Source organism: Podarcis raffonei, chromosome 2 (assembly GCF_027172205.1).
Source record: "Podarcis raffonei isolate rPodRaf1 chromosome 2, rPodRaf1.pri, whole genome shotgun sequence".
In the NCBI taxonomy this organism is placed as follows: domain Eukaryota; kingdom Metazoa; phylum Chordata; class Lepidosauria; order Squamata; family Lacertidae; genus Podarcis; species Podarcis raffonei.
The window spans coordinates 96,141,899-96,167,333 of NC_070603.1; the positions used below are offsets into that span (position 1 = coordinate 96,141,899).

General features: G+C 46.5%; 1 protein-coding gene across 3 annotated transcripts in view; it reads left to right on the forward strand.

The window, feature by feature from the left end:
- Positions 1-19,730, forward strand: part of SHQ1 (SHQ1, H/ACA ribonucleoprotein assembly factor) — a 67,977-nt gene extending 48,247 nt beyond the window's left edge. For 2 of the 3 annotated variants that reach the window (XM_053378177.1, XM_053378178.1), the window contains exon 12: positions 11,003-12,729. In XM_053378177.1, coding sequence (XP_053234152.1) covers positions 11,003-11,666 — 664 coding nt within the window. In that variant the 3' untranslated portion in view covers positions 11,667-12,729. Of the gene's footprint in view, positions 1-11,002; positions 12,730-19,470 lie in introns of those variants that run through there. The other variant, XR_008329095.1, reaches the window with a different exon arrangement.
- The last annotated feature ends 5,705 nt before the right edge of the window (positions 19,731-25,435 follow it).

A 25,435-nucleotide genomic window follows, 5' to 3' on the forward strand; every position in this document is an offset into this window, starting at 1 on the left:
TTGTTCTGCTAAAAGCTGTTAAGTCTTTTTTGGCAGAGTAGTTAATGGAGAAGCAAAGTGATCAGGCACACCCTACAGTTCAGCATGCCAACCTTCCCTCTCTTCTTAATGCAGGAACTCCTTGGCTGGTCACCTGCAGGGTACATAGAAATTAAATAACACTTCCTTGTAAAACCAGTGTGCTGTCCAGATGACCACAGTGTGGTGTCGTTTTGTATGTGAATGCATGCTAGCCCCTGGTATACATTGAAAGGGAATAGTGTTTGTTGTCTGCTTAATCGTATGATAGCCTGAGAGTTTTGAAGAGTTTGCGTGCTTTTTGGACATTTTGGGAAGAACCAAGGCTTTTTTTATTCACAGAGATGATGCACATTCTGCTAAAGACAGCAAAATCTCTCCCCGTTCTCTCCTCCACCTACACAGCCCCAGTACAGTGAATCTCCAAAGGGTATCTTCCAACTCCAGCATGGAGACTGGATACCCTTGGATTAAGTTATATCCATTTTGCAAGTGACCTTAGAAGCCAATTTAGTTGGAAGGTGAATTAGAGTGTTTAGGTTCTTGGCCTCAGCCATGCCTGCAATTCAGCAGGGTACAGTAATAGGCATCTTTTGCTCTGTAGGTGAATCCTGCCAAGATGTTTAACTACAGTGGAAAATGAATTTAATAGTTGTCTTTCAGTGGCATGTTACTTGGATCTTACAATATGTATTGTTGTGTGCTGTTACATCAGTGCATGATATCAGCAGAAGTTGCCTACACACACACACACCCTTTACAGATTAGACATGATATATGTGCATAAGAAACCTTTCTAAGTAGTAGAAGAAGAAGAGTTTGGACTTGATATCCCGCCTTTCACTCCCCTTAAGGAGTCTCAAAGCGGCTAACAATCTCCTTTCCCTTCCTCCCCCACAACAAACACTCTGTGAGGTGAGTGAGGCTGAGAGACTTCAGAGAAGTGTGACAAGCCCAAGGTCACCCAGCAGCTGCATGTGGAGGAGCAGGGAAGCGAACCCAGTTCACCAGATTACGAATCCACTGCTCTTAAACACTACACCATGTTGGGTTGCCATGATGTTGCATTCCTGTGATTAGTTTTGTAAGAAAATTACACTTTAGTAGGATTTGCATAGCCCATCGTTGAATGCAAGGTTGTGTCTCTGATCTGTATGTGCAAGTTTTAACCATCAGCTAGGATGCTCATACTCAAAAGGATGCTGAGAATTCCTTAATATGCATTATAAAAAATAAAAAAAGAGTTATGTTTTTACTGTGCAATAAACCTAGATGATAGAATGCTCTTAGACCAGGGGTTAGCAACCTAAGGCCCATGGGCTGGAAGTGGCCCGCGGAAGTTGTTTGACTGGCCCCCGAGCTGCCCCCGAACCAAGCCGCCTGCTTGCATGCTGTGCTAAACCAGTGTAGCGCGGTGTGGGGATCTTCTCGGGATTGATCCAGCCCAGGCAAGATAAACCTTGCTGACCCCTGTCTTAGACCATGCTTGTTGAGCTACACTTATTATTATTATTATTATTAATAATAATAATAATAATCTCCTACAGAAATCAAGGCAACCTTGTATATAATACAAGGTTATCTTTCCATATAGGTAGATTCAAACATGATACTTTTTCATGCCCCCCCCCCCAGCTTGGGAATGGTAGCAAATGGAAAATGTCGCCTGCGCATATATCTGCATTGTGACATCATTATTTGCACTTGCACTTCTTCACAGGCATCCTTCCCAAACACCACTGTGCAGTGAAAAATGTTAGATCAAAATCTGCCCTGCCTCTTTAGATGAGCTGTGCTGGGATTGTCTAAAATAAGAAAAGGCACTAAATTGTTTTTGCCACCTGATGTTCAAAGACTATGCAAATCATGGGGGATTAAGAACTTCTTGGACAAAATTTAGCAGAAACAACAGAATGAAAGCAGGGTGACTACTAGGCCCGCCAGCAAAGGAATGTAGCCTTCCCTATCAGTTGTCACTCCAGGTGTGTGGGCAACTTCTGAGATGCTGCCTCCCTTGCTTTGTCTGTTCCCCGAAGCTGTGTGTTAAATAAAAACATGCATACGATCAATTTAGCTTGCAATTAAACATTTTCCTTAAGCAGTTGGCACTACGACAACTGATAATTACCATGCACAACACTTTGAAAAAGCCTTATTATGCTTGTTTATGTAGGATCACTCTTGGCATAATAATAAGCTATCATTACTACAAATGTACTTACTGTACGAGCACACCTTAATGTAATCGCAAGGCTCAATTAATCACACGGGAGAATTAAAATGAGTGACTTTAATCTTCCTAAATTAAATGCTTATCAAAAGAGCCTTGAAACTTCAGGGCACGTTTACCTATGTTTTGCTTTATAGGTATCTCATATATATATATATGTGTGTGTGTGCGCGCGCGCGCGCGCGCATCTTATCTAAACTGCCCAGGGTTACATTCTCACTTCCCATCTTCTCGCCTTTTATCAAGCTGTTCCCCCCCCCCCCGTCTCTCTTGGGAAGTCGCTTCCACTGTGCTTGGCTCCTTTGGCAAAGATCACAAGGGCTAATAAGCTTTCCTTCTAAGTTGGCAAGTATATTCCTGACACTTGGTTCATCATGCTATGCAGTCAGTTTACTTAAAGGAAATAGGCTGGGGCGGGTGTGCAATAACAACACAAAAAAGGCTAGATTGGCGATTCCTGTGAAACTGATCTCTGCCAGCTTTGGCAGAGCCTTGGAGTGGCTGCAGCTGAATGACAGAGCATGTACTTTGCATATAGAAAGTCCAAGGTTCCATTCTGGGAATTTCTAGTTAAAATTGTCCTTGGTTAGCAGAGCTGGGGAATACAACCCCCCCCCCCCACTTCCTGTATGAGATCATGACGGTGATATTAGCCACTAGGTGATAGTTATTCAACACTTCTGTGTTTTGGGAGATTATCTTAAGGAAGGGAAGACCTGATTTTTGCAGCGGTACTGAAGCTAGTAATTCTCCACCCAGTTGGACTAGCCCATTCTCTCAAAAAGCCAGCAATTTCCAGAGGCAGAATTATATGTTACCAATAACATGAACTTCCACTGGAGCCCCCTATGGAGGTCTCCCTTTCATGATAGATCAAGATAGATTTGCCCCTTTGCAAAGATGATGAGTAACTTGGTTTTCCAGCTGTTGGGTGAGATACTAAGCAGGGAAAGTTAGCAGTGCACAACAAACTTTTTTGAACTATGTTTTGCATATGTAAGTATTAGATCCAGAGGAAGTGGAACAAGTTTATGGGAGACTTAAGGTGTTTTCTGTTGGAGGTGAGCTTTGATATCTGTCAAGGTGGTCAGGCTTTGGCTGGGTATACGACTCTGGCTTGGGCTGAAAGCAGGGTATAGTAGGGTCTAAGTGTGCTATGGGAGACCAGAAATCTGATGTTGCTTCAGCATGTACCAAACAGACTGAGCTCTATATAGCCGTTGCTGCTGTAAGCTCCAGTCCCCTAGGAAGGTGCCCTTTCAGTTAAAGGACCTCAGCTAGCTCCTTCACTCACTAACGGAGTAAGGGAGACTCTGGTCTCACTGGGTCTCCTGTGATGATGATTATCCTGTGATGCAGTCCTCCAGTTCTAAGGATGGCAGTGCTGTGTCCTCAGACCATGGCACAGACACAGATGGCTCATGGGGGGGGAGAGGTGTTTTTGGGAATCCTCATCCCCTGAAGACCAGGAATCAGGGTCATGACATCTTCTGACACAGGAGATAATTGAACAAGACTTAGGTTTCTTTATTACCACCTACTTTTTGTAAAATATCAGTGTGTCTCTCCCACCCCACCCCCAGCTACAACCACCCCTTTCTGTGAATTTACAGTATCTTAATGGACGCCAACATAAGAGCTTGTTGTCCTAAAGCAAGTATCTCCAACCTTTGGCCCTCCAGATGTTTTGGACTACAATTCCCATCATCCCAGACCACTGGTCCTGTTAGCTAGGGATCATGGGAGTTGTAGGCCAAAACATCTGGAGGGCCATAGGTTGGGGATGCCTGTCCTAAAGCCATCCCCCACCCCCCACCCCAGAATATAGCAATATTCTGTTAATTGGTGAACAGACTTACAGCATTTCCAAGCTGTAAGTGTTGGTTTCTCAAAGGGAGTTTGATTGTTGGTGCTTCTCTGTGGAAAGAGCAATTAAATCAGCGGGGCGGGTGGGCAGAGGCAGAACTGCTTATCTTGAGAAAATTTCTAATCTTATTCAAAAGGGATAGAGGGGGGGCACAGAGGAGGATTGTGGGAAGAGATACGGCAGAGGGAAGATCTCTCCAGAGGGAGCAGCTAACTAGTAGACCGGGGGTGGGGTGGGGTGGGGGGAGAAGCTGAAACTGAGAGTGCAGGTGCCAGTGGGAGCGGGATATGAACCCTTTTAAGCAAGAAGTTAAAAGTTTGGTATGGGTGTGAGAGAGAAAAGCAGCAGTGGTACAATTAGAGCTGAAGATTTGCCTGTAAGGGGACGAACGCTCTGGCTGTCACTGCGGGTGACTGTTTTCACTGAAGCTTTAGAAAAACAGGTACCATGAAACCGGAACAGGGAAACTTTTTCTTTGGCAACTGCTTGCCTGGGGAACGCATTTGCTGGAAAGCATGCCCGACATCAAGAAACTCCCAGAACGTCAAGAAGCTTGTTCTGACAAGGATTCTTCTTTCCAGGGACTGCAGCCTAAAGAACAGTTCTTGACAATGTCTAACTGCCTTTGTCAGAATGTTTACTCCAGCCACTTGGCTCTGTAGTTGCGCTTTTATTCTTTTTTAAACGGCAGAAGTTTCGCTTGCAGGGAAAGGGATCCTTGTAGGGCAGGGGTGTCAAACTCAAATTCATCGGGGCCGCATCAGCAGTTTGGTCACCCTCAAAGGGCCAGTTGTATCTGTAGGACTATGTTGTATCTGTAGGACTATGTTGTATCTGTAGGACTATAAGCAGACCCCCCCTCCCCCCCCCACATACATCATATGTACTTACAGTACAGGAGGGAAGGGTTCAGGCAGCCGTTGGATCTGTCACATCACAGGATGGCATGCGCTCAATATAAAAACAAGTGGAGGTTTCCTGAATGCATGTAAAGTGGAGGTTTCCTGTGTAGAACGGCCGGCGCCGCTAGAGGGCAGACGTTCTCTGGCTTGTAGGCTGCCGCGCATGCGCTGAAGAGGCGGCTTTCTTGTGTCAAAAAAAAAAAAAGCGAGAATAAAAGGTGAAGGCTGGCGGCCGGCGGCAGCTACACGGGCCACATGACGAGGTCTGGCGGGCCGGATTCGGCCCGCGGGCCTTGTGTTTGACACCCGTGTTGTAGGGGATTCTTGCACAATGAGAAGCGCTGGCTTTTTTTTTTTGCGTAGGCTGCATGATGCATCTCTACTTCAAATACGGCCTCGGAACTATCTCCTTCAGCCCAGTTGGGAGACAAGGAATGACTTCCCTATCTTTGAAAATAAATGCCAGCGTCCTTTTTTGAGTGAGTAATTTGTGTGCCTGGCTGGAAGCCAGGGCTGTGAACTGCTCTAACGCTTTGGAGTTCTGAAGCTTGCCGATCTGGCTGGTAGCCAAACACATGTAATATTCATTCTGATAACACGACTGCTTGCCTTTGAAATGTGTGGGTGTTGCTCTGTGGTTTCTTTGCACATGCCAGAGTTTGCACCGTCTCCCACTTCGATGCCCTAGTTGCATCATCTGAGAGCTACTCTGTCAGTGGTGCGTTCGGTGTTTCTGGTGCATACAGATTGGATTTCTTTCCCTTAGATTTACACCTAAGCTCCTATTTCAACAGAAGGTTTCTTGTCTTGGATACAGTGGGTGGATTAACACATAACGCCAAGCAGTGGTTTGGTGCTCCCGACGACAAGCTCTGTGCAAGCAGGCTACCACCATTCCTTGTGTGCTCAGCTTAATTAGTCACTCCTAGTTTGCAGGCGAAGCACAATCGATAATTTGCCAATGTGGGGGTCACAAAATAATTAAGTGGAGCAGCAGAGTGTGCAAATGCAGGATTCATTCCCATAGTGCTGAACTGTGGCAAGATGTTCCAAGGTTTGCATTGCTTGGATCAGAGAGTGGGCTGAAGAATTAAGTGGTGGTAAATGGGAACATACCACAAGGTTTATTGCCCCTGCAACAGGCATGGCCACCCATTTAGGCCTGAGGGCCACATTGAGGATTGGTCAATCTTTTGAAAACCGCATGCCAGTGGTGGCATGGCCAGAGCATGCACATGCATACTCTCCACACAAACAAGCCATGCACAGAGAGTACGCTTTCATTGTGTGGCTCCAACATTGTCAGTGGAGGCACAGGTGTGGCCTTGGTTGCTAGAGATATACTTGGCCTTTGCATTCCATGCTCCAGTAAGTTCCAGACTGGACTACAGTGGTACCTCGGGTTAAGTACTTAATTCGTTCCGGAGGTCCGTTCTTAACCTGAAACTGTTCTTAACCTGAAGCACCACTTTAGCTAATGGGGGCCTCCTGCTGCTGCTGCTGCGCCGCCAGAGCACGATTTCTGTTCTCATCCTGAAGCAAAGTTCTTAACCTGAAGCACTATTTCTGGGTTAGCGGAGTCTGTAACCTGAAGCATATGTAACCTGAAGTGTATGTAACCCAAGGTACCACTGTATTTTAACATGCTCTTCATGGAACCTGCCCTTAACAATGACTTGGAAACTTTTAACTGGTCCAAAGTGCAGCAGGGGTACTGGCCAGGGTTCATTTTATAACTCATGCAATCCCTGTTTTAAAATGGCTACAGTGGTTGACAGTCTGCTTCCAGGCCTGATTTGAAGGTCCTATGTCCCCCTAAAGCCCTAAACAGCTTAGGTCCCAAATATCTGGAAGACTATCTCCTTCCCTACAGTCCCTCTCAGGTGTTAAGATCAGCAAAGAGATCCCTCTTGGTAGTTCCATCACCCTCAGAGCTTTGGGACATGGTGTCCCTGGAGAGGGCACCCTCTGATGAAGCCCCGAAGCTGTGGAATTTCGTCCTCATAGGTGTGTCTAGCATCTTCATTGTATAGCTTTCATCATACCTCATTGCCCTGTCCTTTGACACCTGAGAGAGATATTTAAGGATCCGCCCTATTCTTCTGATTATACATTGTTTTAACTGATTCAGGGTCTGTATTTTTATATTGTTGTAACCTGCCCTGGGAGAAAAGCAATGACAAACTTAGACAGCATCCTAAAAAGCAGAGACATCACCTTGCCAACAAAGGTCAGTATAGTTAAAGCTATGGTTTTCCCAGTAGTGATGTATGGAAGTGAGAGCTGGACCATAAAGAAGGCTGGTCGCCAAAGAATTGATGCTTTTGAATTATGGTGCTGGAGGAGATTCTTGAGAGTCCCATGGACTGCAAGAAGATCAAACATATCCATTCTTAAGGAAATCAACCCTGAGTGCTCACTAGAAGGACAGATAGTGAAGCTGAGACTCCAATACTTTGGCCACCTCATGAGAAGAGAAGACTCCCTGGAAAAGATCCTGATGTTGGGAAAAATGGAGGGCACAAGGAGATGGTTGGACAGTGTTCTCGAAGCTATCAGCATGAGTTTGACCAAACTGCGTGAGGCAGTGGAATACAGGAGTGCCTGGCGTGCTCTGGTCCATGGGGTCACGAAGAGTCGGACACGACTAAACGACTAAGCAACAACAACAACCTGCCCTGGGACCTTATGGTGAAGGGTGGTTAGGAAATCCAATAAAGAATAGTAACACACACACACACACACACACACACACACACACATTCAGACAGCCTCTCCATTCTGTTGCTGATCAGCAGAGGGACCTCTCCTCCCAGCCCAGGACTGGGATGGCGAGGAAAGCTGTCCACTTAACCTTGCAAAGGCACATCTTCTCCCTCTGGCATGACACCATTGGAAGAAGGCCTTAGTGCTCGGGCAACAGGAAGGCTCTGTCATTGTTTAATAATTATTTTTATTCTTATTTTATACCCTGCCCATCTGGGCACCAAGACTTTCTTGCAGGATGCCCTGCCAGAGGGGAAAGAGGTGCCTTTGCCAGGAAAAGCAGGGATGAGCTGCCTGATTTTTTTGAGGGTTGGTGAACCAATAGAAGTGGCTTGACAAGCTAGATGAAGCCTGTGCCCCCCATAACATATGAACAGATGGCACCGTCTCTCCAAATTGTCAAGAAAGAAGGCGTACAGTTTCTAAAACACAGCTACTTTAAACCACAGTGCTAAAAGGTCGTAGAATCATAGAGCTGTAGAGTTGGAAGGGACCACAAGGGTCATCTAGTCCAACCCCCTGCAGTGAAGGAATCTTTTGCACAATGTGCAACTCGAACTCATGACCTTGAGGCTTAAGAATCTGCTCCTCTACCGACTGAGCTATCATTTTGCCTGAATGCCTCCTGCTTTGAGGAAGACGGATTATTGACCAGCCTCATGCACATGCGGTTCCAACTGTCCCCAAAAGCAGGTGCTTTGCCCAAATATGCCAAAGCGCCTGCGATTTAAAGGATTTGGGTTGTACTCCTTGCGGCTTTGAGGACGGCCCTTGCCAGCCAAGTGTCTTCAAGATGTTAATGGGAGTTGCAGTGCAAAACATCTGGAGGCCAGCAGGTTGGCAAAGGCATCTGTATATTTCTGCTGTGAGGGTTTTGATTTTTTAAAATAACTTTGCTATGGGACAATAATTAGGAGATGTCACCTCTCCTGGGAATTATAAATGGGGAAGTTTGCAGCTTTGCCAGAATGCCAAAAATATATCCTTTCCTAGAAGGCTCCCCCTCTTTTCTTTTTACACAATGAAGAGAACAACAAAGCAACAGAGTTGTATGAAATATGGATCAAGGAGGGAGAGAGGAAGAAAGGGAAGCCAGGTATAAATAGCAGCCGTGCATCCTGTTTTTTTTTTTTTTTTTGCAGTAGAGCTTTGTCTCAGGCTATCAATCAACTTTTCACCACTTCCTGCAACAGCAGGTCTGCTATAAATCCTGCCGTAACTGACTGGGTTTCATTTCCTCTGCCAAACCCTGCTAACCTGCGAGGCATGACACAATGACACCAGAGCGAGCAGCTGATAATGTAATACACAACTCCTGTGAGGCGAAAGTTAAAGTGCTTGTTCTCTCAGCTGAATGATTTTAAAGATCTTTATATTCTAGTTCCCAGGGGGGATAATTACTCAGTATAACACACAGTGCATGCCTTTAAAAAAAAATCCCCTATAGGAATTGTATTTTAAAGTGTGTGGTAAAGCAGTTGCCTTAAAAAAAATGCTCTAACCCTTTCCCAAATTGCTTCCATTCCAAGAAGCAAAGCAACATCTTCCCCCCTTTTTTTTTAAGGTTCCAGGAGAATGTTTTAGCTCAACCCCAATTATAAGGCTATTAAAGGCAAGGTTGTAACTCAGCAGCAGAGCACATCCAAAAGGTCCTAGGTTCAGCTCCTGGTGCTTTGAGTTACAGAATCTCAGGTAGCAAAGCAGAGACAAACTAGTGTCTGAGACCCTGGAGAGGTGCTCTGCTGTGAGATGGGGAAGACTGTAACTGAATGAGCACAGCTCCTGTTCTGCGGAAAGCGGATAGTTGCATTCTGCGAAGGCCAAAATTGCAGCTCAGTTTTGCTCCGTTTGACCTCTGTAAAGGTATTGAAAAGCACTCAGCCAGCATAGAGAGCACCCTTCTCCGTTAAAAGGAAATAACACACGCAAGCGTAGCAGTAAAGGCTCCCTTAATTCAAGTGTTACAGATTAGTTACTGTGCCATCATTAAATGCTTATTGAAGCCATTAATTTGTTTAAATTAATCCCCATCATTCTTTTTTCTTTTTTTAAAAAGTCAAATGAAGCAAAGCGTCCTCCGTTTGTGGCGCAGGGTTAAAGTGTTCTGACACATTGTCCTGCTTTCTTACACGCACAGCTCATCCCACACAAACATGCACTTGTTTCATGCCATTGATCTGCTCACTGAAAAGGATGCTAATCACTGTGTCCATAGAGGTGGGCAGGCAGCTCCTAATTCTTAATTTAACAGCATTAACTCTTATTAGTGGCTTTGGAGACTTCCCATATTAGTGGCCTCGGACAGTTCCGTAGCGCTATTGCAATGAAAGTATTCTTGTAATATTTATTACCATTTCTTGAGTTACTGTTTGATTCATTAACAACAAGTTATGTAAACACCAACGTCTGTTACGTTATGGTGTCTCGGAGCGTATAGTTGAGATTCCGTTGCAACCTTTGAAACTTGCTTTGTCAAATGCAGCCTATTGGAGGAGTGAGAATTTACCTTTCAGACTCCCCCTTTTGCAAACTCCTAACCGAGGGGAACAAAACCATTCACCAGGCTGTACAAATTATTGCTTATTGCGATTTATTTGCATGACGTTTACCACAGAACTGTACCAGGTTGCCTTATCCTATCATAGGCGGTGGTGGTAAAAAGAGACCAGGTTGTCATCTTTCTTGTATAGATAATACAAGCACGAGAAGGTATGGGACACATTTTCCTATCCAATTAAAAATAGAGCCCACAGATATTTGTTTCCAAGCCCAAGTCCCTGGCGACATACACACTTGCAGATTAATAGTTGCCCCCCACCCCCAGTCTGATATTAGGCTCAAAACCAGTTTTAATAGTGGTAGGAACTCAGCAGAAGGAAGTGATCTTCTCTTTAAGCTATTTCCTTCTGTTCCGTCTTCTGACATAACTTTTGCACTTTGCTCTAGGCTAGAGAGATATACAGCTTCATGTTGTCCCAATGACTTGAGGGATATCAGCTAATCAAATCTTCAGATAGAAGTGTTCTTTCATAATGTGGTGCTGAGGGTCTGGAAAGAGTTAAATGGAATGCGTAGTGAGTTTCTGCACGTTCTGGGAATTTGGGCAACCCCAGTTACAGTTTTGTCATCACTGAGGTTTGTTGGTTTTGATAATCTTTGTATCTGTCAGCCGCACAGAGTGTAACCAAAATGTATGTGCTCTCTCTCCTCCTTTTAAAGGTCAAAGAAGTTGGCAGCCCTTGCCGAATGCGTGCAGAAAGCAGAGCTGAGCAAGGCCAAATTAGGTTTCGAGCTTGACGAGCTGGAAGCAGCGGCCCTTCTCGTGCAAGAGGAAGAAAAGGAGTTAAAAGCTGCTGGCACAGACGTCTCCAAGCTGCAGCTGCCTCCCTCCGAAGGAGCTGCTGCGAGTGACTCTGAAGACTCAAGCAGCACTTCATCATATGAGACAGGAGACTCCGATTCAGATGAACAAGAGTCCTCAGCCAGCGAAGATGGGGAAATAAATCCTTTACAAAGCACACTCCAAGAGGAGAGGACAGCCCTGCTTATTGACTGTAATGGATTAAGGCGAGACATAGGCACTTTGACGTTAGATGCTAGTAATGAAAAATCAAAGGCTCCTTTGCAATCTACATCTGTTCCCGGGAAACTGATAGAGGAATTAGGGAAGCAAATGCAGGCGGCAATTAGGCTTACGGAGCAGCCTGAAGGTTCGCCTTCTGTAAGTGGCGGCAGCAGCAGCACTTCAGAAGAGACAGGAACAAGCTGCACAGCTCAGCCTCAAGGACTTTCACCGGATCATAATGGAAAGAGACATTTCTTAGAGGTGACTCCAAAGCCCAGCGCTCTTCTGCTTCTTGGCAGCACAAATGAAGCTTCTTAAGGAAATGTGGATGGGGTGGGCTAGGGGGTTGTGGGTTTTTGCAGCGCTAGCTGTTGTGGTTCATTTTAACAGCCAAAGGCCACTTCAGCAAATATTCCTCTGTCAGATACCAGTGATGCATGCAAATAAAACAAGACTGCCTATTCTCTGGAGTTAGTTTTGAAGTGGCATCATTCAAGGTTAGTAGTATTACAAAAGGTATGATCAAACATCAGTGAAGCTTGCTGATTTGTATTCTGCAGATTGCTTATAGTTCAAATCTATATTTAAATGTTGTATTTCATTATCATGGTTTCCTAGCTCCTAAATTTTCCACTCGGGATATTACTGTCCTCCTTATTTCAATTTAACCATTTTGAAGTGTCCATTGTACAGCAACTAGCAGTAGGCTTTGGTCATCACAGGCACTCACATCTAATAAGATGTGCTTCAGTAGTAGTTGCATATGCGATATCGTCAATGCCACTGCTGCCTGATCCTGTACTTTCTCACAACTTATTGGGACTTATTGCCAGGTAAGAATACATAGGATTGCTCTCATCTTTCTTTTTTTAAAAAAATCTGCAATACATGGCTGTGTATGGTGTTTTTTCTTTCTTTTTTGAACATGTCAGAATATATTTTACCTTTTAAGTATGAACAACTGATTTCAGGTTATCTGTACTCCAGCTGCGCTGCTAATACGTGATTGGGATGGAGGAAAGGTGGGTTTAGTGGTTGGTGCTGGTCTGAAAGGAACAAAACATTCTTTTTAGCTGTAACTCTTAACAGTGGCTCACCAAAAGATGCACCACCATTCAACGATGGAGCTGAGTATATATTGCGTTTTTCTGCCTTTTAGACTTTTGCCTGAACTACCAACTTATCCTCTTGCTTCGGTCTTGGGTAGCTGAACTTCATTAACTAACTGTAGGCAGAGTTGTATGTGTCTTCTGCATCCCTGTCCGAACGGTATGCACATCTCTTGAACTTGGCATCCTGAATTCCACTGAATCCTTTCTTTGACAATATGTTGCCACTGTGGTGGGCAGAGGCAGAATAAATTTTCCAGACTATGCCAGTACATTTTCACACGCTTGAATTGTTGTGGAGATTTGAAAAGAAGTACGTGTCTGTGTATATGATACATACATCCCAACACTGCAGCGCTCCAAAGAAACCTATATTGCAAAAGTTTATAGTGTCCCATTCTTCACACTTGCACTTCTGTTTTGTGGCTGCCAGCTGGGGAAGGGAGCCTGCCTGTTCTGTTCTCAGAACAGCTCTGTTTCTCTCTGAGAACTGACAGCTTCTGTGTTTGTGAAAGCAATCTCTTTATTCTGTCCAAAGCATTGTCTTGCCTCCTGTGTAGGTTACTCCATTCTAACTTCATTCTGGCAGAGTTGGAGCCTGACCTCTCCACCTTTTCTTTTCTCTGCCCTGCCCACCAAACGCTCAGGAAATTTCAATAAGTGGAGATAAAATCCCGCTTCCCCTTTATGTGTTGGGAATATGTGGAATGCAAGAACTAGTGTGCAATGGTACCCTTCAATTCAGCCTAGGTGATACGCCTGGGTAATGCACGACATAAGGTTGCCTCTGAAAATGGCACCCACTGTCAGGTGTGTTCCCCCACAACAATGTAACCCTGTGCCGTGACATCATTGCGTGCATTGCTCCATCCCTGTCAGTGGCAGCCAACTATGTGGAGTGGGAGAAGACTGTGGTGATGTTACAACACAGCCAAGTGTTTCTAAATGTTGTGAGAGGAAAGGGAGGAACCTCTGTGTGGGGATGCAGCTTTCAGTGGCACTCACAGGATGCCTGTAGCATGTGTTTCAAACTTCTGACATTGTTAAGAAAGAGGAAATGCCTCATTATACCCCACCAGCAGCTAGAAGCCAGTGCCTCACATTTGCCTCCTTCCCCCCACCATTGGGAAGTCTGTGTTCCTGATATTTTTGTTCCCGGCATTCTAATCTTGCAGATATCTGTTCCTGCCCTGCTATAATCCCTGTTCTGTTCAACCATCTTTATACCTGCCAAATGAACAAGCAAGGTTGGCTGTGGTGCTTTCACCAGCCAAAGCCAACAAGGGAAAAGGCCCAACTTTTTCCAAAACTGTGGCTACAATAATCTATTGCAGATGTGTTTTGAGTTCAGTCATCTGTATTTTTTTTTATTATTATTATTTTATGGTCAGCCAGCCACCCTCTCTCCCAGTGCTTTAACTGTTGCACTTGAAAGCTGTTGCACTTTTGCATTTGCACTCGTAAGCGGTGTATAAATTTGTTAAACGAAAAGGGTCCCCCTCACACATCTTCCTCACACTGTCATTCCCCATGCTTTGCTTTGTGAGGGAGGGATAGTGCTATTTTAGATCACTTCTCCTACGATAGATAAATCATACCCATTCAGTTACTCAAATTCATATATACACTTCGGACAGCTGCATACTTTCTATAGCTGACGCATTACAGTATGTTCCTCTGTTGTTTACCTTAGTAAAACTTGTAAACTTTGAAGGAGGATGCACGCACCTAAACCTGTGTCTTCCTGATGCATCTCCTCTTCATTCTGCTTTGTGAAGAAGCCAGCTCTGCTGCGACCTGTGTTTGAAGTGTGAAGCTGCTCTGTTCTGTTCCTTATGGAAAGTGACCGCCTTCTGTGTGTCCCGTTACAGTATCTGGACCTATTTTAACCATGCTGTCCATATTCTAACAGCAAAGCTTATTTGGAGAGGTTTTTCCTTTACTTACGGACGCGGGTGGCGCTGTGGGTAAAACCTCAGCACCTAGGACTTGCCGATCGCATGGTCGGCGGTTCGAATCCCCGCGACGGGGTGCGCTCCTGTCGTTCGGTCCCAGCGCCTGCCAACCTAGCAGTTCGAAAGCACCCCTGGGTGCAAGTAGATAAATAGGGACCGCTTACCAGCGGGAAGGTAAACGGCGTTCCGTGTACTGCGCTGGCTCGCCAGATGCAGCTTGTCATGGTGGCCGTGTGACCCGGAAGTGTCTGCGGACAGCGCTGGCTCCCGGCCTATAGAGTGAGATGAGCGCACAACCCCAGAGTCTGGCAAGACTGGCCCGTACGGGCAGGGGTACCTTTACCTTTACCTTTACCTTTACTTTACTTGGAACTCTGTCCAACTGAAGGCTTTTCAGAACCTCAGGATCTTTTGCAAACATTGCAAGAGCTTTTCTCTTTGAGATGTTTAGGAGCCCAGGTTAAGTCAGTGGTTAGGGCTTCTGCCTCATGTTAATAAATGCTAACTGACGATTAATACCATTCTTTATTTCATAGCTCTTTACCCCAAACCTAAGTGATGAGGTGACCAAATAAACATTTAAATAAATGACTGTTTTCCAATTTGCATTAAAAAAAACTTTCGGGGAGTGTGGTTAGCCACTTCAGAATGCTGTGGGTTAATTTTAATTGGAGGTTTCCCATTCCTTGCCTGGCTTGAATGTTGTAAACTGTCAATCATCTACCTGAAGCAAAAAAAATGGAACAGTTTGTCTTAGCCCTGGTTGGTGATCTGTGTACATGTTAGCTGATTCACATAATTAGTTCACATACCTGCTTGATCTGAGCAGAAAATAGAAAAAAAATTGGTCAGACTGAACAGGAAGTCCCCAAAAGGATCAAATTAATGAATCCTCAAAAGGACGATATCTTAGCATCTGTATATCAGTGTGACACAATGTAAACAGAACACTTGTTTTCAGTATTCTGATTTGTTGTTGTTTAGTCATTTAGTCTTGTCTGACACTTCGTGACCCCATGGACCAGAGCACACCAGGCACTCCTGTCTTCCACTGCCTCCTGCAGTTTGGTCAAACTCATGTTTGTAGCTCCGAGAACACTGTTGTTGCCTTTGTCCATGGAGTTTTCTTGGCAGGGATACTGGAGTGGCTTGCCGGTTCCTGCTCCAGGTGGATCACGTTTGGTCAAAACTCTCCACTATGACCTGTCCATCTTGGGTGGCCCTGCACGGCATAGCTCATAGCTTCTCTGAGTTATTCAAGCCTCTTCACCACGGCAAGGCAGTGATCCATGAAGGGGATCAACAGAACACTTGTGATCCATGAAGTGATCCATGAAGGGGATAAACAGAACACTTGTTTTCAGTATTCTGATTATCAACATGTTAATCAACATGTATACCTGAAGGAGCGTCTCCACCTCCATCGTTCAGCCCGGACACTGAGATCCAGCGCCGAAGGCCTTCTGGCAGTTCCCTCATTGCGAGAAGTGAGGTTACAGGGAACGAGAAAGAGGGCCTTCTCGGTAGTGGCGCCCACCCTGTGGAACACCCTCCCTTCAGATGTGAAGGAAATAAGCAGCTATCCTATCTTTAAAAGACATCTGAAGGCAGTCCTGTTCAGGGAAGTTTTTAATATTTAATGCTGTACTGTTTTTAACACTTGATTGGGAGCCGCCCAGAGTGGCTGGGGAAACTCAGCCAGATGGGCAGGGTATAAATAATAAATTATTATTATTATTATTATTATTATTATAACAACAACAGGTTTTTCACTAAATGCACTCAGTGTGTTCATGACAGAACTGAAATTCTGAAAGAAAAGTTTTCTGGCTGGTAACTCTTGAAGGGTAATGCTGTAGATTGGCCAAAGCTTTATCTTTTATTTTAAAAAAGACAACTTCCCACCTTTGACTCCTCTCCCTGAAAGATATGTAGAGTTCATTTCATATCAGATGAAGGAAGCACTGATGAGCCTCTATTTACTCCAGTATATGATGAATGTACCAAAGAATTTGATTCATACCTCTGGAGTGAGTGAGCTCAGCAGCCTGCCACAGTTGACACAGCTAAATATTGTCAAAGCTGGTGTCTCAAGGCTAGAGAAAACAAACAGGGAAACACATGTCAGGCAGATAAATGGCTCTGCTGCTTAAAGCTGTCCTGGACGCCATTTGTTTCTGAGATAAGGCAGAAGGCTCTCCAGAGCAGCGAAAAGATAAGACAGAAGAGTGGAACGAATGTGGAATTGTGTCATTAGCTGGATGCTTTGCTGTCGGAAGGAAAAGGAATTTGCACCAGGAAAAGTTTGGGTTATGTGTCTACAAAATAGTATACACCTTTGGCACACTGTCTGAAACATGCATAGACTACCCTTTTCAAACTTCACATGTGGATGTTGTGGGGTGCTTGCTTCCTCTCCACATATTCATGGAAGCAATGTGTGTGTGAGCACCCTAGAACAGGGGTCAGCAAACTTTTTCAGCTGTGGGCTGGTCCACCGTCCCTCAGACCATGTGGTGGACCGGACCATATTTTTTTGGGTTGGGGGGGAATGAACGAATCCCTATGCCCCACAAATAACCCAGTGATTCATTTTAAATAAAAGCACACATTCCACTCATGGAAAAACATGCTGATTCCCAGATCGTCCAGATTTAGAAGGCGATTGGGCTGGATCAGGCCCCCGGGCCTTAGTTTGCCTATCCATGCCTGGACTGTTTCCCCACCCACATCATGCAGTGTTGGGAGTGCTCCATAGAATGACATGGGGAAGTACTTTTGTGTTGCACTGGGTTGCTGTGGTTGACAGTAGCTCTTTCTCAGAATTGTTGCAGTTCTTTGAATGAATTGGATCCAACAATCTGATTTCTGACCATTTCTCCCCAAATCACCCAGTGGCAACCGCCTATGCTGCATCCGGTGAAGTTCTGGAGGGATTCCAAAACCCTAGGGAGCAGTTTTGATGAAGCTGCAGTAGGAAGGAGGAGGCAGAAAATCCCACATTGGACAAGCAGATCTCCCCTCATGGTTCATAGGATTCAGCTGATAATTCAGTGATCAAAGATCCAATGCTGTTCATGCGTGGTTAGGGGCCATATTTCAGAGGGAGAACATCTGCTTTGCAATCAGAAGGTCCCAGTTTCAATCCTAGATGGATCAGTGGTCATACTTGCTATAAAGCAATGTCCAAAATTGATTTTGGAACTTGACTGAGTTGAGATATTCCCATCAGGTTTTACTTTGGGCTGTCTGGGATTTGTAGTACGGTATATTATAAGCTCATTAAACCTTACTATGCATAGGTCAGAGGGCTATTGTAAAAACTTAAATGTCTGTAATAGTCTAAAGTTAAGTAACCTGTAGGTTGTACTACTCTTAAGCAGGAGAAATTAACCTAAGCCCCCGTAAGATGTATCTAGAGGAGCCCAGAAATTTGTGAGAGTCAACGTGCAACAAACATTGTTTGCCCTTTCTGCCCATTCCAACCAATAGCTAGAAAAGGTGGTGGTAATGACTGTTTTAGCTTCAGACAGCAGTGGATGCCTAATTTTTTTAAAAAGCCACTGCTCATTGTTTGAAATCTCACACTATGTTGAAAGCTTGTCTTTCAGTTTTGCAGTCACCAACACAGGTTACCAACACAGGCCTTTGGGCACCTTTGGATTTTTGAGCAAGTACTGCAGATATGATCTCCTCTGGTACTACTCTCTTCTCCTCGACCCCCCTCCCCCCCCCCAGAGAGACAGAAAGAAAGCACACACATGTTGCTTTTGCAGGGGATGTAGGTAAAAATTGGATCCGGTAGTATTAATATGGGCCTTGAAAAACATATAGAGCTGAAGTGGGGAAAGAGAGTCACTCTTGTAACTTCCAGCTTCAGCTCTATGTACTTTTCCAGGGAGGAAAGGGTAACCACGTTCACCATCTCACAACCAATCGGCAGTGTGCAAGAGGACTCAGAGGCTTTGTTAAGACCTCTGGGTATAGGGCGGTATTCAATCCTATTCAATAAATAATAATAATTGTTGGTGCCAGGGGAAGGCCTTAAGGGTAATACTGTGTCACATGATGGCAGTGACCATCATACTGCAGGCAGTAACCTGCAGTAACATATATTTTTATGCCATTTGCACATCCATGTTAGCATTCAGTTAAGTTCAGCCTTTATAAGCGAAGCCTTTAGTCACAGTAGGAAAGAAGAGGCAAGACACAAATCTAACAAGAAACTGATCAGAATCAGCTCTGGCACTCAGCAAGTGGCCCCATGAGAGGAGAGGAGGTGAAGTCAGGACCTGGTGTCTGTAAAACATTTAAGACGTTAGCAAGGCTCTATGCGCCATCTGGGCTCCATTTCAGACTATGGCCTATCTTAGGTGGGTGCTGGACTTCCAGGCAGCTTCCATTTCAAAATGTGAGAGAGTGACTGGTGGTTTTGTCATGGCACCTCCAAAACAGGAAATTCTAATATTACAGGACTGACATTTCTGCCAAGCATCCTTTGTGCTCGTATCGGAGCTGTGCAAAAACACCGCTATTTATATGACCTTCAGCTAATGTAGTTTCCAGAATGCTGAGCATGCTTCTCCCCAACCCAACCCCAATTCTATGCCGTCTGAAGGAAGCTAATTGCTTTCTACTTTCCTCATTTCCCTAGTTCCGAGTGCATGTCCCTGATTTTAGGAAAACACCTTTTCACAACCACAATACTCACCCCAAATTTTTATTCTCCCACAGAACAGAGTTCTTATGGCCATAGGAACTGGGGCTCGGAGAGAGAGAATAGCTTCAAAACCTATTGCCTGTGTGTGTGTGTGTGTGTGAATACACCTGCTGTGGATGGGTGCTTATATTTTTGTTGAGGCACAGAGATGGGCACTGGAAGCAGGAAAGCAGCACAGCCTGAACCTTTGGAATTTCACATGGCATCACAGAACGCACTCTGCTCTGTGGAAGGACTACTGAGTTTTGGATTTCTTTACTAGCACCATTCACCCACTTCACCAATTTTAGCCTAGTATATTATGATCTATTATTTAATATTGCTCTTGTCTGTCATAGACATTGACCCCTGGACCCTCCAGGACTGTAGGTTTCACACCTTTGCAGAAAGAAAGGAGAGAGGCATTCACAGCAGCAGCAAAATTGCAGCTGTGAAGAAAAGGAGAAGGGGGGAACATCATCCAATGATTTACAGCTCAAGGTCTTGGCTGTTCCGGCTTCTACACTTGGACTCCAGGAAACACCAAGAGCTCAAAGTGCCAGGGGCAGCCCAGTCAGATGGGTGGGGCCCAAATAATAAACATATTGTTATAAAATTATTAAGAAGTCAGCACACGGTCTCAGCATCAGCTCAGAACAGAGGGTACATGGCTCAAAAGTCCATAAGCAGAATTCTAGGATACTTGGCAAGAAGACTGAGCTTGCAAGCAAGCACTTCTATGGGGATTCGGCGGGGGGGGGGGAGTGCTGGGTTGGTTTGCGCTGACACAGGTGATAATGTGTCCTTTGCAATGGGACCTGATCCCAACCCTCCATCTCCAGTTCAGCTGGCTCCACTGATTGGCCAGCCAGCTCTTCGGCTACTCCTTGAAGCTCGTTCTCTGGAGGTGGGGTAGGGACTGACTCAACCAACTCCTCCCTCGCCAGGACATCACTGCCTGAACTTTCCCCACCTCCAGTGCCAGGGGTTGTCATTCTTCTCCTCTGTCAGATCCAGCCATTCCCATAATTTCCTGGCTGGTGTCACAGAGCCTGTGACACCAGTGTCTGGACGTGTGAACCCCATTGAGAAGCATTGAACCATTGAATATTGAAAAGCACTGCATTTGAGAGGATGTCAGGCTGCCCTTTTGTGTGTTCTGGGCCATCGTGTTTCAGCCAAGCAAGCCCACTGCTCTTGATGCTGCAATTCTTGCGCGTGCATTAACTCCAAGATGTAGCCTTCCTGGTAAGGCTGATGTTTGCCCCCAGGAAGGCAGGAGCTGTGCAGTTCAACCTGTAACCGGGATAAGACGGAACAACGTGCCATCTAATTACGCAGGAGCAGCAAGACGGTTCCAGTGAGTGAGTCATAAATGTTAATGGGACTTGTAAGCATAAATCACCGGTGAGCCAAGCAAGGAACTAATCCCATAAATTCCACTCTTAAATATTTCCTTGGCAGTGGCCAAGGCTGGAGAAAGACACCCTCCTGCCCCTGCTTAAGAGTGGCATAATTGGTTTCTGCCTCCTGTCCACACTCCCCCCCCCCCCAGTAATTTGAGAGGAAACTGTCCCATTCACTACAGTAGATAAATTGGCCTGCCTGCTTTGCTGGCTGCAGCTCCGCCCTCTAATCTGCTGCACTGGCCATTGACTTGCCTAATTATGTGTATTACAACTGCAGAAGGCTTACAGGCAGCAGCAGGGGGGCAAACTGTGGAATGAGTGCAATGATTGTTCCATCTGTTCCTGCAGAGCTGGAAGGGGGTGGGCTCTGAGGCCAGGCGAGAGGATAGCATCCAGCACAGGTGCCGGCGGGAAGGGGAAGTCCCTCCAGCGAGGGCTTTACCAGCAGCAGAAGAAGGAGGAAGTCAACTTTTCTCTTTGAGCATAATTACAGCATATTGAAGCATTGTACGTTGAATTAGCACAGCCAGGATACAATGGCAGTGTTGAAATAAAACCAGGGGTTTTAATAGGGTTTTTGAGACTTGATGCTTTGTTGTGGGGTGCGGGATTCTTCAGCAAAGGGTGGGAGAGCGTTACTTACCTGCTGCTTTTCTCAAGTGCATTCAGATGTACCTTGGCAGATACATCTGGGGAAGCAAAGAGAAGCAGCTGCCATGCAGTAACATAATAATAATAATAATAATAATTAATAATAATAATTTATTATTTATACCCCACCCATCTGGCTGAGTTTCCCCAGCCAATCAAGTGTTAAAAACAGTACAGCTGTTTTTCCCTGAACAGGGCTGCCTTCAGATGTCTTTTAAAGATAGGATAGCTGCTTATTTCCTTCACATCTGAAGGGAGGGTGTTCCACAGGGTGGGCGCCACTACCGAGAAGGCCCTCTGTCTGGTTCCCTGTAACCTCACTTCTCGCAATGAGGGAACTGCCAGAAGGCCCTCGGCGCTGGATCTCAGTGTCCTGGCTGAACGAAGGGGGTGGAGACGCTCCTTTCAGGTATACAGGACCGAGGCCGTTTAGGGCTTTAAAGGTCAGCACCAACACTTTGAATTGTGCTCAGAAACGTACTGGGAGCCAATGCAGATCTCTCAGAACCAGTGTTGTGTGGTCCCAGCGGCCACTCCCAGTCTCCAGTCTAGCTGCCGCATTCTGGATTAATTGCAGCTTCCGGGTCACCTTCAAAGGTAGCCCCACATCAGGAAACATCAGGAAAGCCTGCTGGATCAGGCCAATGACCCATCTCATCCAGCATCCTGTTCTCACAGTGGCCACCCAGGTGCCCTTGGGGAAACCCACAAGCAGGACCCAAACACAAGGGCACTTTCCTCTCCTGGGGTTTCCAGCAACTGGTATTGTCATGGACTGGCTGGATGCAGAGCAGAGGTGGGTGATTCCAGCTGGGAAACCCGAAAGGGAAGCCCAAGGGAAGAAGGCTCAGAGCCAGGGAATGGGTGGTGGGACGATGATGAGTAGTCAGAGGGAGAAGAGGGAGCAGACCATTGGGAGGAGGTGTCAGCAGCTGAAGAGGCAACAGGGTTTCGTGAGTAGGAAGAGGCTGTGGCAGACAGCAGTCCAGAACCAGGAGGAGGAGAGGAGGGGGCCATGAGGCAGGCTGCTGAAGAAGCTAGGGAGTCTCCCCCTCTTGCTGCAACCAGCTTGTCTCCTCCCTGGTCTTCTAGAACACAGAGAGAAATGAAAAGAACAGAGCAGAGATTGGTTGTGCACTGACACAGTCTATGACTGTTGCGGGGGGACATGGACAAGAGGACTAACAGACAGGCTGTAGGTGAGGAATGGGTGAAGCAGCCCTCCCCTTGTCCCCTTCCCCACTGAAAATCACCTGCTCCCCAGCTGCCTTTCACAATATTAAATTACTGTGCATGACATGCACCTTGAGGTGCAGTTGCCTCCCAGTTTGGTGTCATCTGCAAATTTGATGAGCATCCCCTCAATTCCTTCATCCAAGTTGTTTATAAAGGCACTGAATAACAATGGGCCCAGGACAGAACCCTGCAGCACCCCACTTGTCACTTTTTTCCAGGATGACAAGGAACCATTAGTGAATCCTCTTTGGGTGTGGTAACCTATCAGCTACCTCATCCAGCCCACACTTTGCCAGTTCTCCACAATAATATCATGGGGGACTTTGTCAAAAGCCTTACTGAAATCAAGATACACTAAGTTTGTAACTCTATCAAAAAAGAAAGACATGAGATTTGTCTGGCATGACTTGTTTTTGAGAAACCCATGCTGCGTCTTAGTAATCACATTCAGTTATCTGCCCCTTCTGTCATTTGGAATACACAGTTAGAATGCTGCAGTGAGGCCTCGGACCATCGGCTGGGTGAGGACTGCAGGGCCTGCTCCATTCCAGGGCCTTTTCCAACTGGCCCAGGGGGCGTGGCCCAGGCCCTCTCTCCCAGCTATAAAGGGACTCCTGCTGCAGTGAGGCCTCGGACCATCGGCTGGGTGAGGACTGCAGGGCCTGCTCCCTTCCAGGGCCTTTTCCAACTGGCCCAGGGGGCGTGGCCCAGGCCCTCTCTCCCAGCTATAAAGGGACTCCTGCTGCGGGGAAGCCTCGGACCATCGGCTGGGTGAGGACTGCAGGGCCTGCTCCCTTCCAGGGCCTTTTCCAACTGGCCCAGGGGGCGTGGCCCAGGCCCTCTCTCCCAGCTATAAAGGGACTCCTGCTGCGGGGAAGCCTCGGACCATCGGCTGGGTGAGGACTGCAGGGCCTGCTCCATTCCAGGGCCTTTTCCAACTGGCCCAGGGGGCGTGGCCCAGGCCTTTTTTGGAACAAACTTTTTGGGAAGGGTGGGAAGTGTTCTGCCATTGCTTCCCTGTTCCAGGTGGTTAATGTGCTTTAAAATGTCCTCAAGCAGTCGGTGGCAATTTAAATTTTTATTTCTTTTTTTCCTTTTTTCCTTTGTTGGGGGTGGGTGGGATGGATATTTAGTTGGGGATTAATTTTAGTATAATTGTTCTGTTCTTTTTTGTTGTTGTTGTTTTATTGGTTCTGTATAGTTTGCGTTTTGTTTTTAAGGGGCGGGATCAGGGCTGCCTGGGAGTGGGGTCCCAGCCAACACGATGGCTGGGACAAGTTCCACAGGGGGGGAAGCACTGGGACATCCGATCTCGGTGATCATGGGCAGGAGGCGGAGTTACGCTAAGACCAGACCATGTCATTACCGAGGAGGCAGGTTTAGTCGTTGTCTGAAGACTATCCCTGCCTCCGGGTCTGGCCTTGACCGGATGGATACTGGAATCAACAGGGGAAACCTACATGACCTGAAGGTGTTGCTGTGTAATGCCAGGTCAATGATGAATAAAACCACTGCCATCCACGACCTGATTGTGGATGGAGGATTTGACCTGGCATGTGTGACAGAGACCTGGTTGGAGGAAGCAGATGGGCCTGTCCTTGCCGCTGCTTGCCCACCAGGTTTCTCTTACGCACAGCAACCCAGGTCATGTGGGCGGGGAGGGGGGGTTGCAGTGATTTTTAGGAAGTCACTAGCTTGCACCAGGCGTCCTACTGGGAAGATCCAGTTTTCTGAGTGCATGTTCTGGAAGTTGGGCAATAGGGGCAGTACAGGATTCCTTTTGGTGTACCGACCTCCCCGCTGCACCAAGGATTCCCTGTCTGAGCTGCTTCAGGTCGTGGCGGATTTTCTCCTGGAGACACCTAGTTTGGTTGTCCTAGGGGATTTTAACATCCATGCCGACACGACCTTACAAGGGGCCGCTCGGGACTTCGTGGAAAGCATGGCCTCCATGGGGCTGTCCCTGAATAAGTTTGGCCCAACTCATAGTCATGGACATGCCTTAGACCTGGTGTTCACCTCTAGTGACGTGGGTGATCTGACACTAAGTAAAAGTGAAACAAAAGAAGTGCCATGGTCAGATCACTTCCTGGTGCAACTGGACTTCTCCGCGACCCTTCCCCTCTGCAGGGAGGTGGGACCAATTCGGATGGTCCGCCCCCGCCACTTAATGGATCCAGATGGTTTCCAGAGAGTGGTAGGGGATGCTTTATCCCATGTTGATGGCCTTTCAGCTGATTCCCTGGTGGCCCGCTGGAATGCGGAGTTAACCAGGGCTATTGACTGTCTGGCTCCGAAGCGCCCTCTCCGATTGCATGGAGCCCGGACAGCCCCGTGGTTTTCTTCGGAGCTGAGGGCGATGAAACAATCGCTGAGACGGCTAGAGCGTCGGTGGCAAAAAACTCACTCCGAATCTGACCGGACACAGGTTAGAGCTCAACTTCGAGCCTACCAAGTGGCGATAGCGACGGCGAAGAAGACTTTCTTCACCGCCTCTATTGCATCTGCAGAAAATAGTAGCAGGAGACTCTTTCAGGTGGTTCGCAATTTAACAGAACCACCTTTACCACCGGGGCCTTGTAAAGACCCCAAGATCTCCTGCAACGATTTTGCAAAGTTTTTTGCAGATAAAATCACTCATATTCGGAAGGAGCTAGACACCACCGTGGGAGCAGGGCTGGGGCGGGAGAGTGCTAGAGCTCTGTCTGGTCAAGTTGCATGGAATCAATTTCAATCCGTTACCCCCGAGGATGTGGACAGGCTGCTTGGACGCGTGAAACCAACCACCTGTCTCCTTGATCCTTGCCCATCCTGGCTAATAAAAGCAAGCCGGGAAGGGCTGGGCGATGGGCTCTGCGGGGTGGTGAATGCTTCCCTCTGTGAGGGAACATTCCCAGATCCGCTGAAAGAGGCGGTCATTAAACCGCTTCTTAAAAAACCATCTTTAGACCCGGCCAGTATGGCGAACTATCGCCCAGTCTCAAATCTTCCATTCTTGGGCAAGGTGATTGAGCGCGTGGTTGCTGAA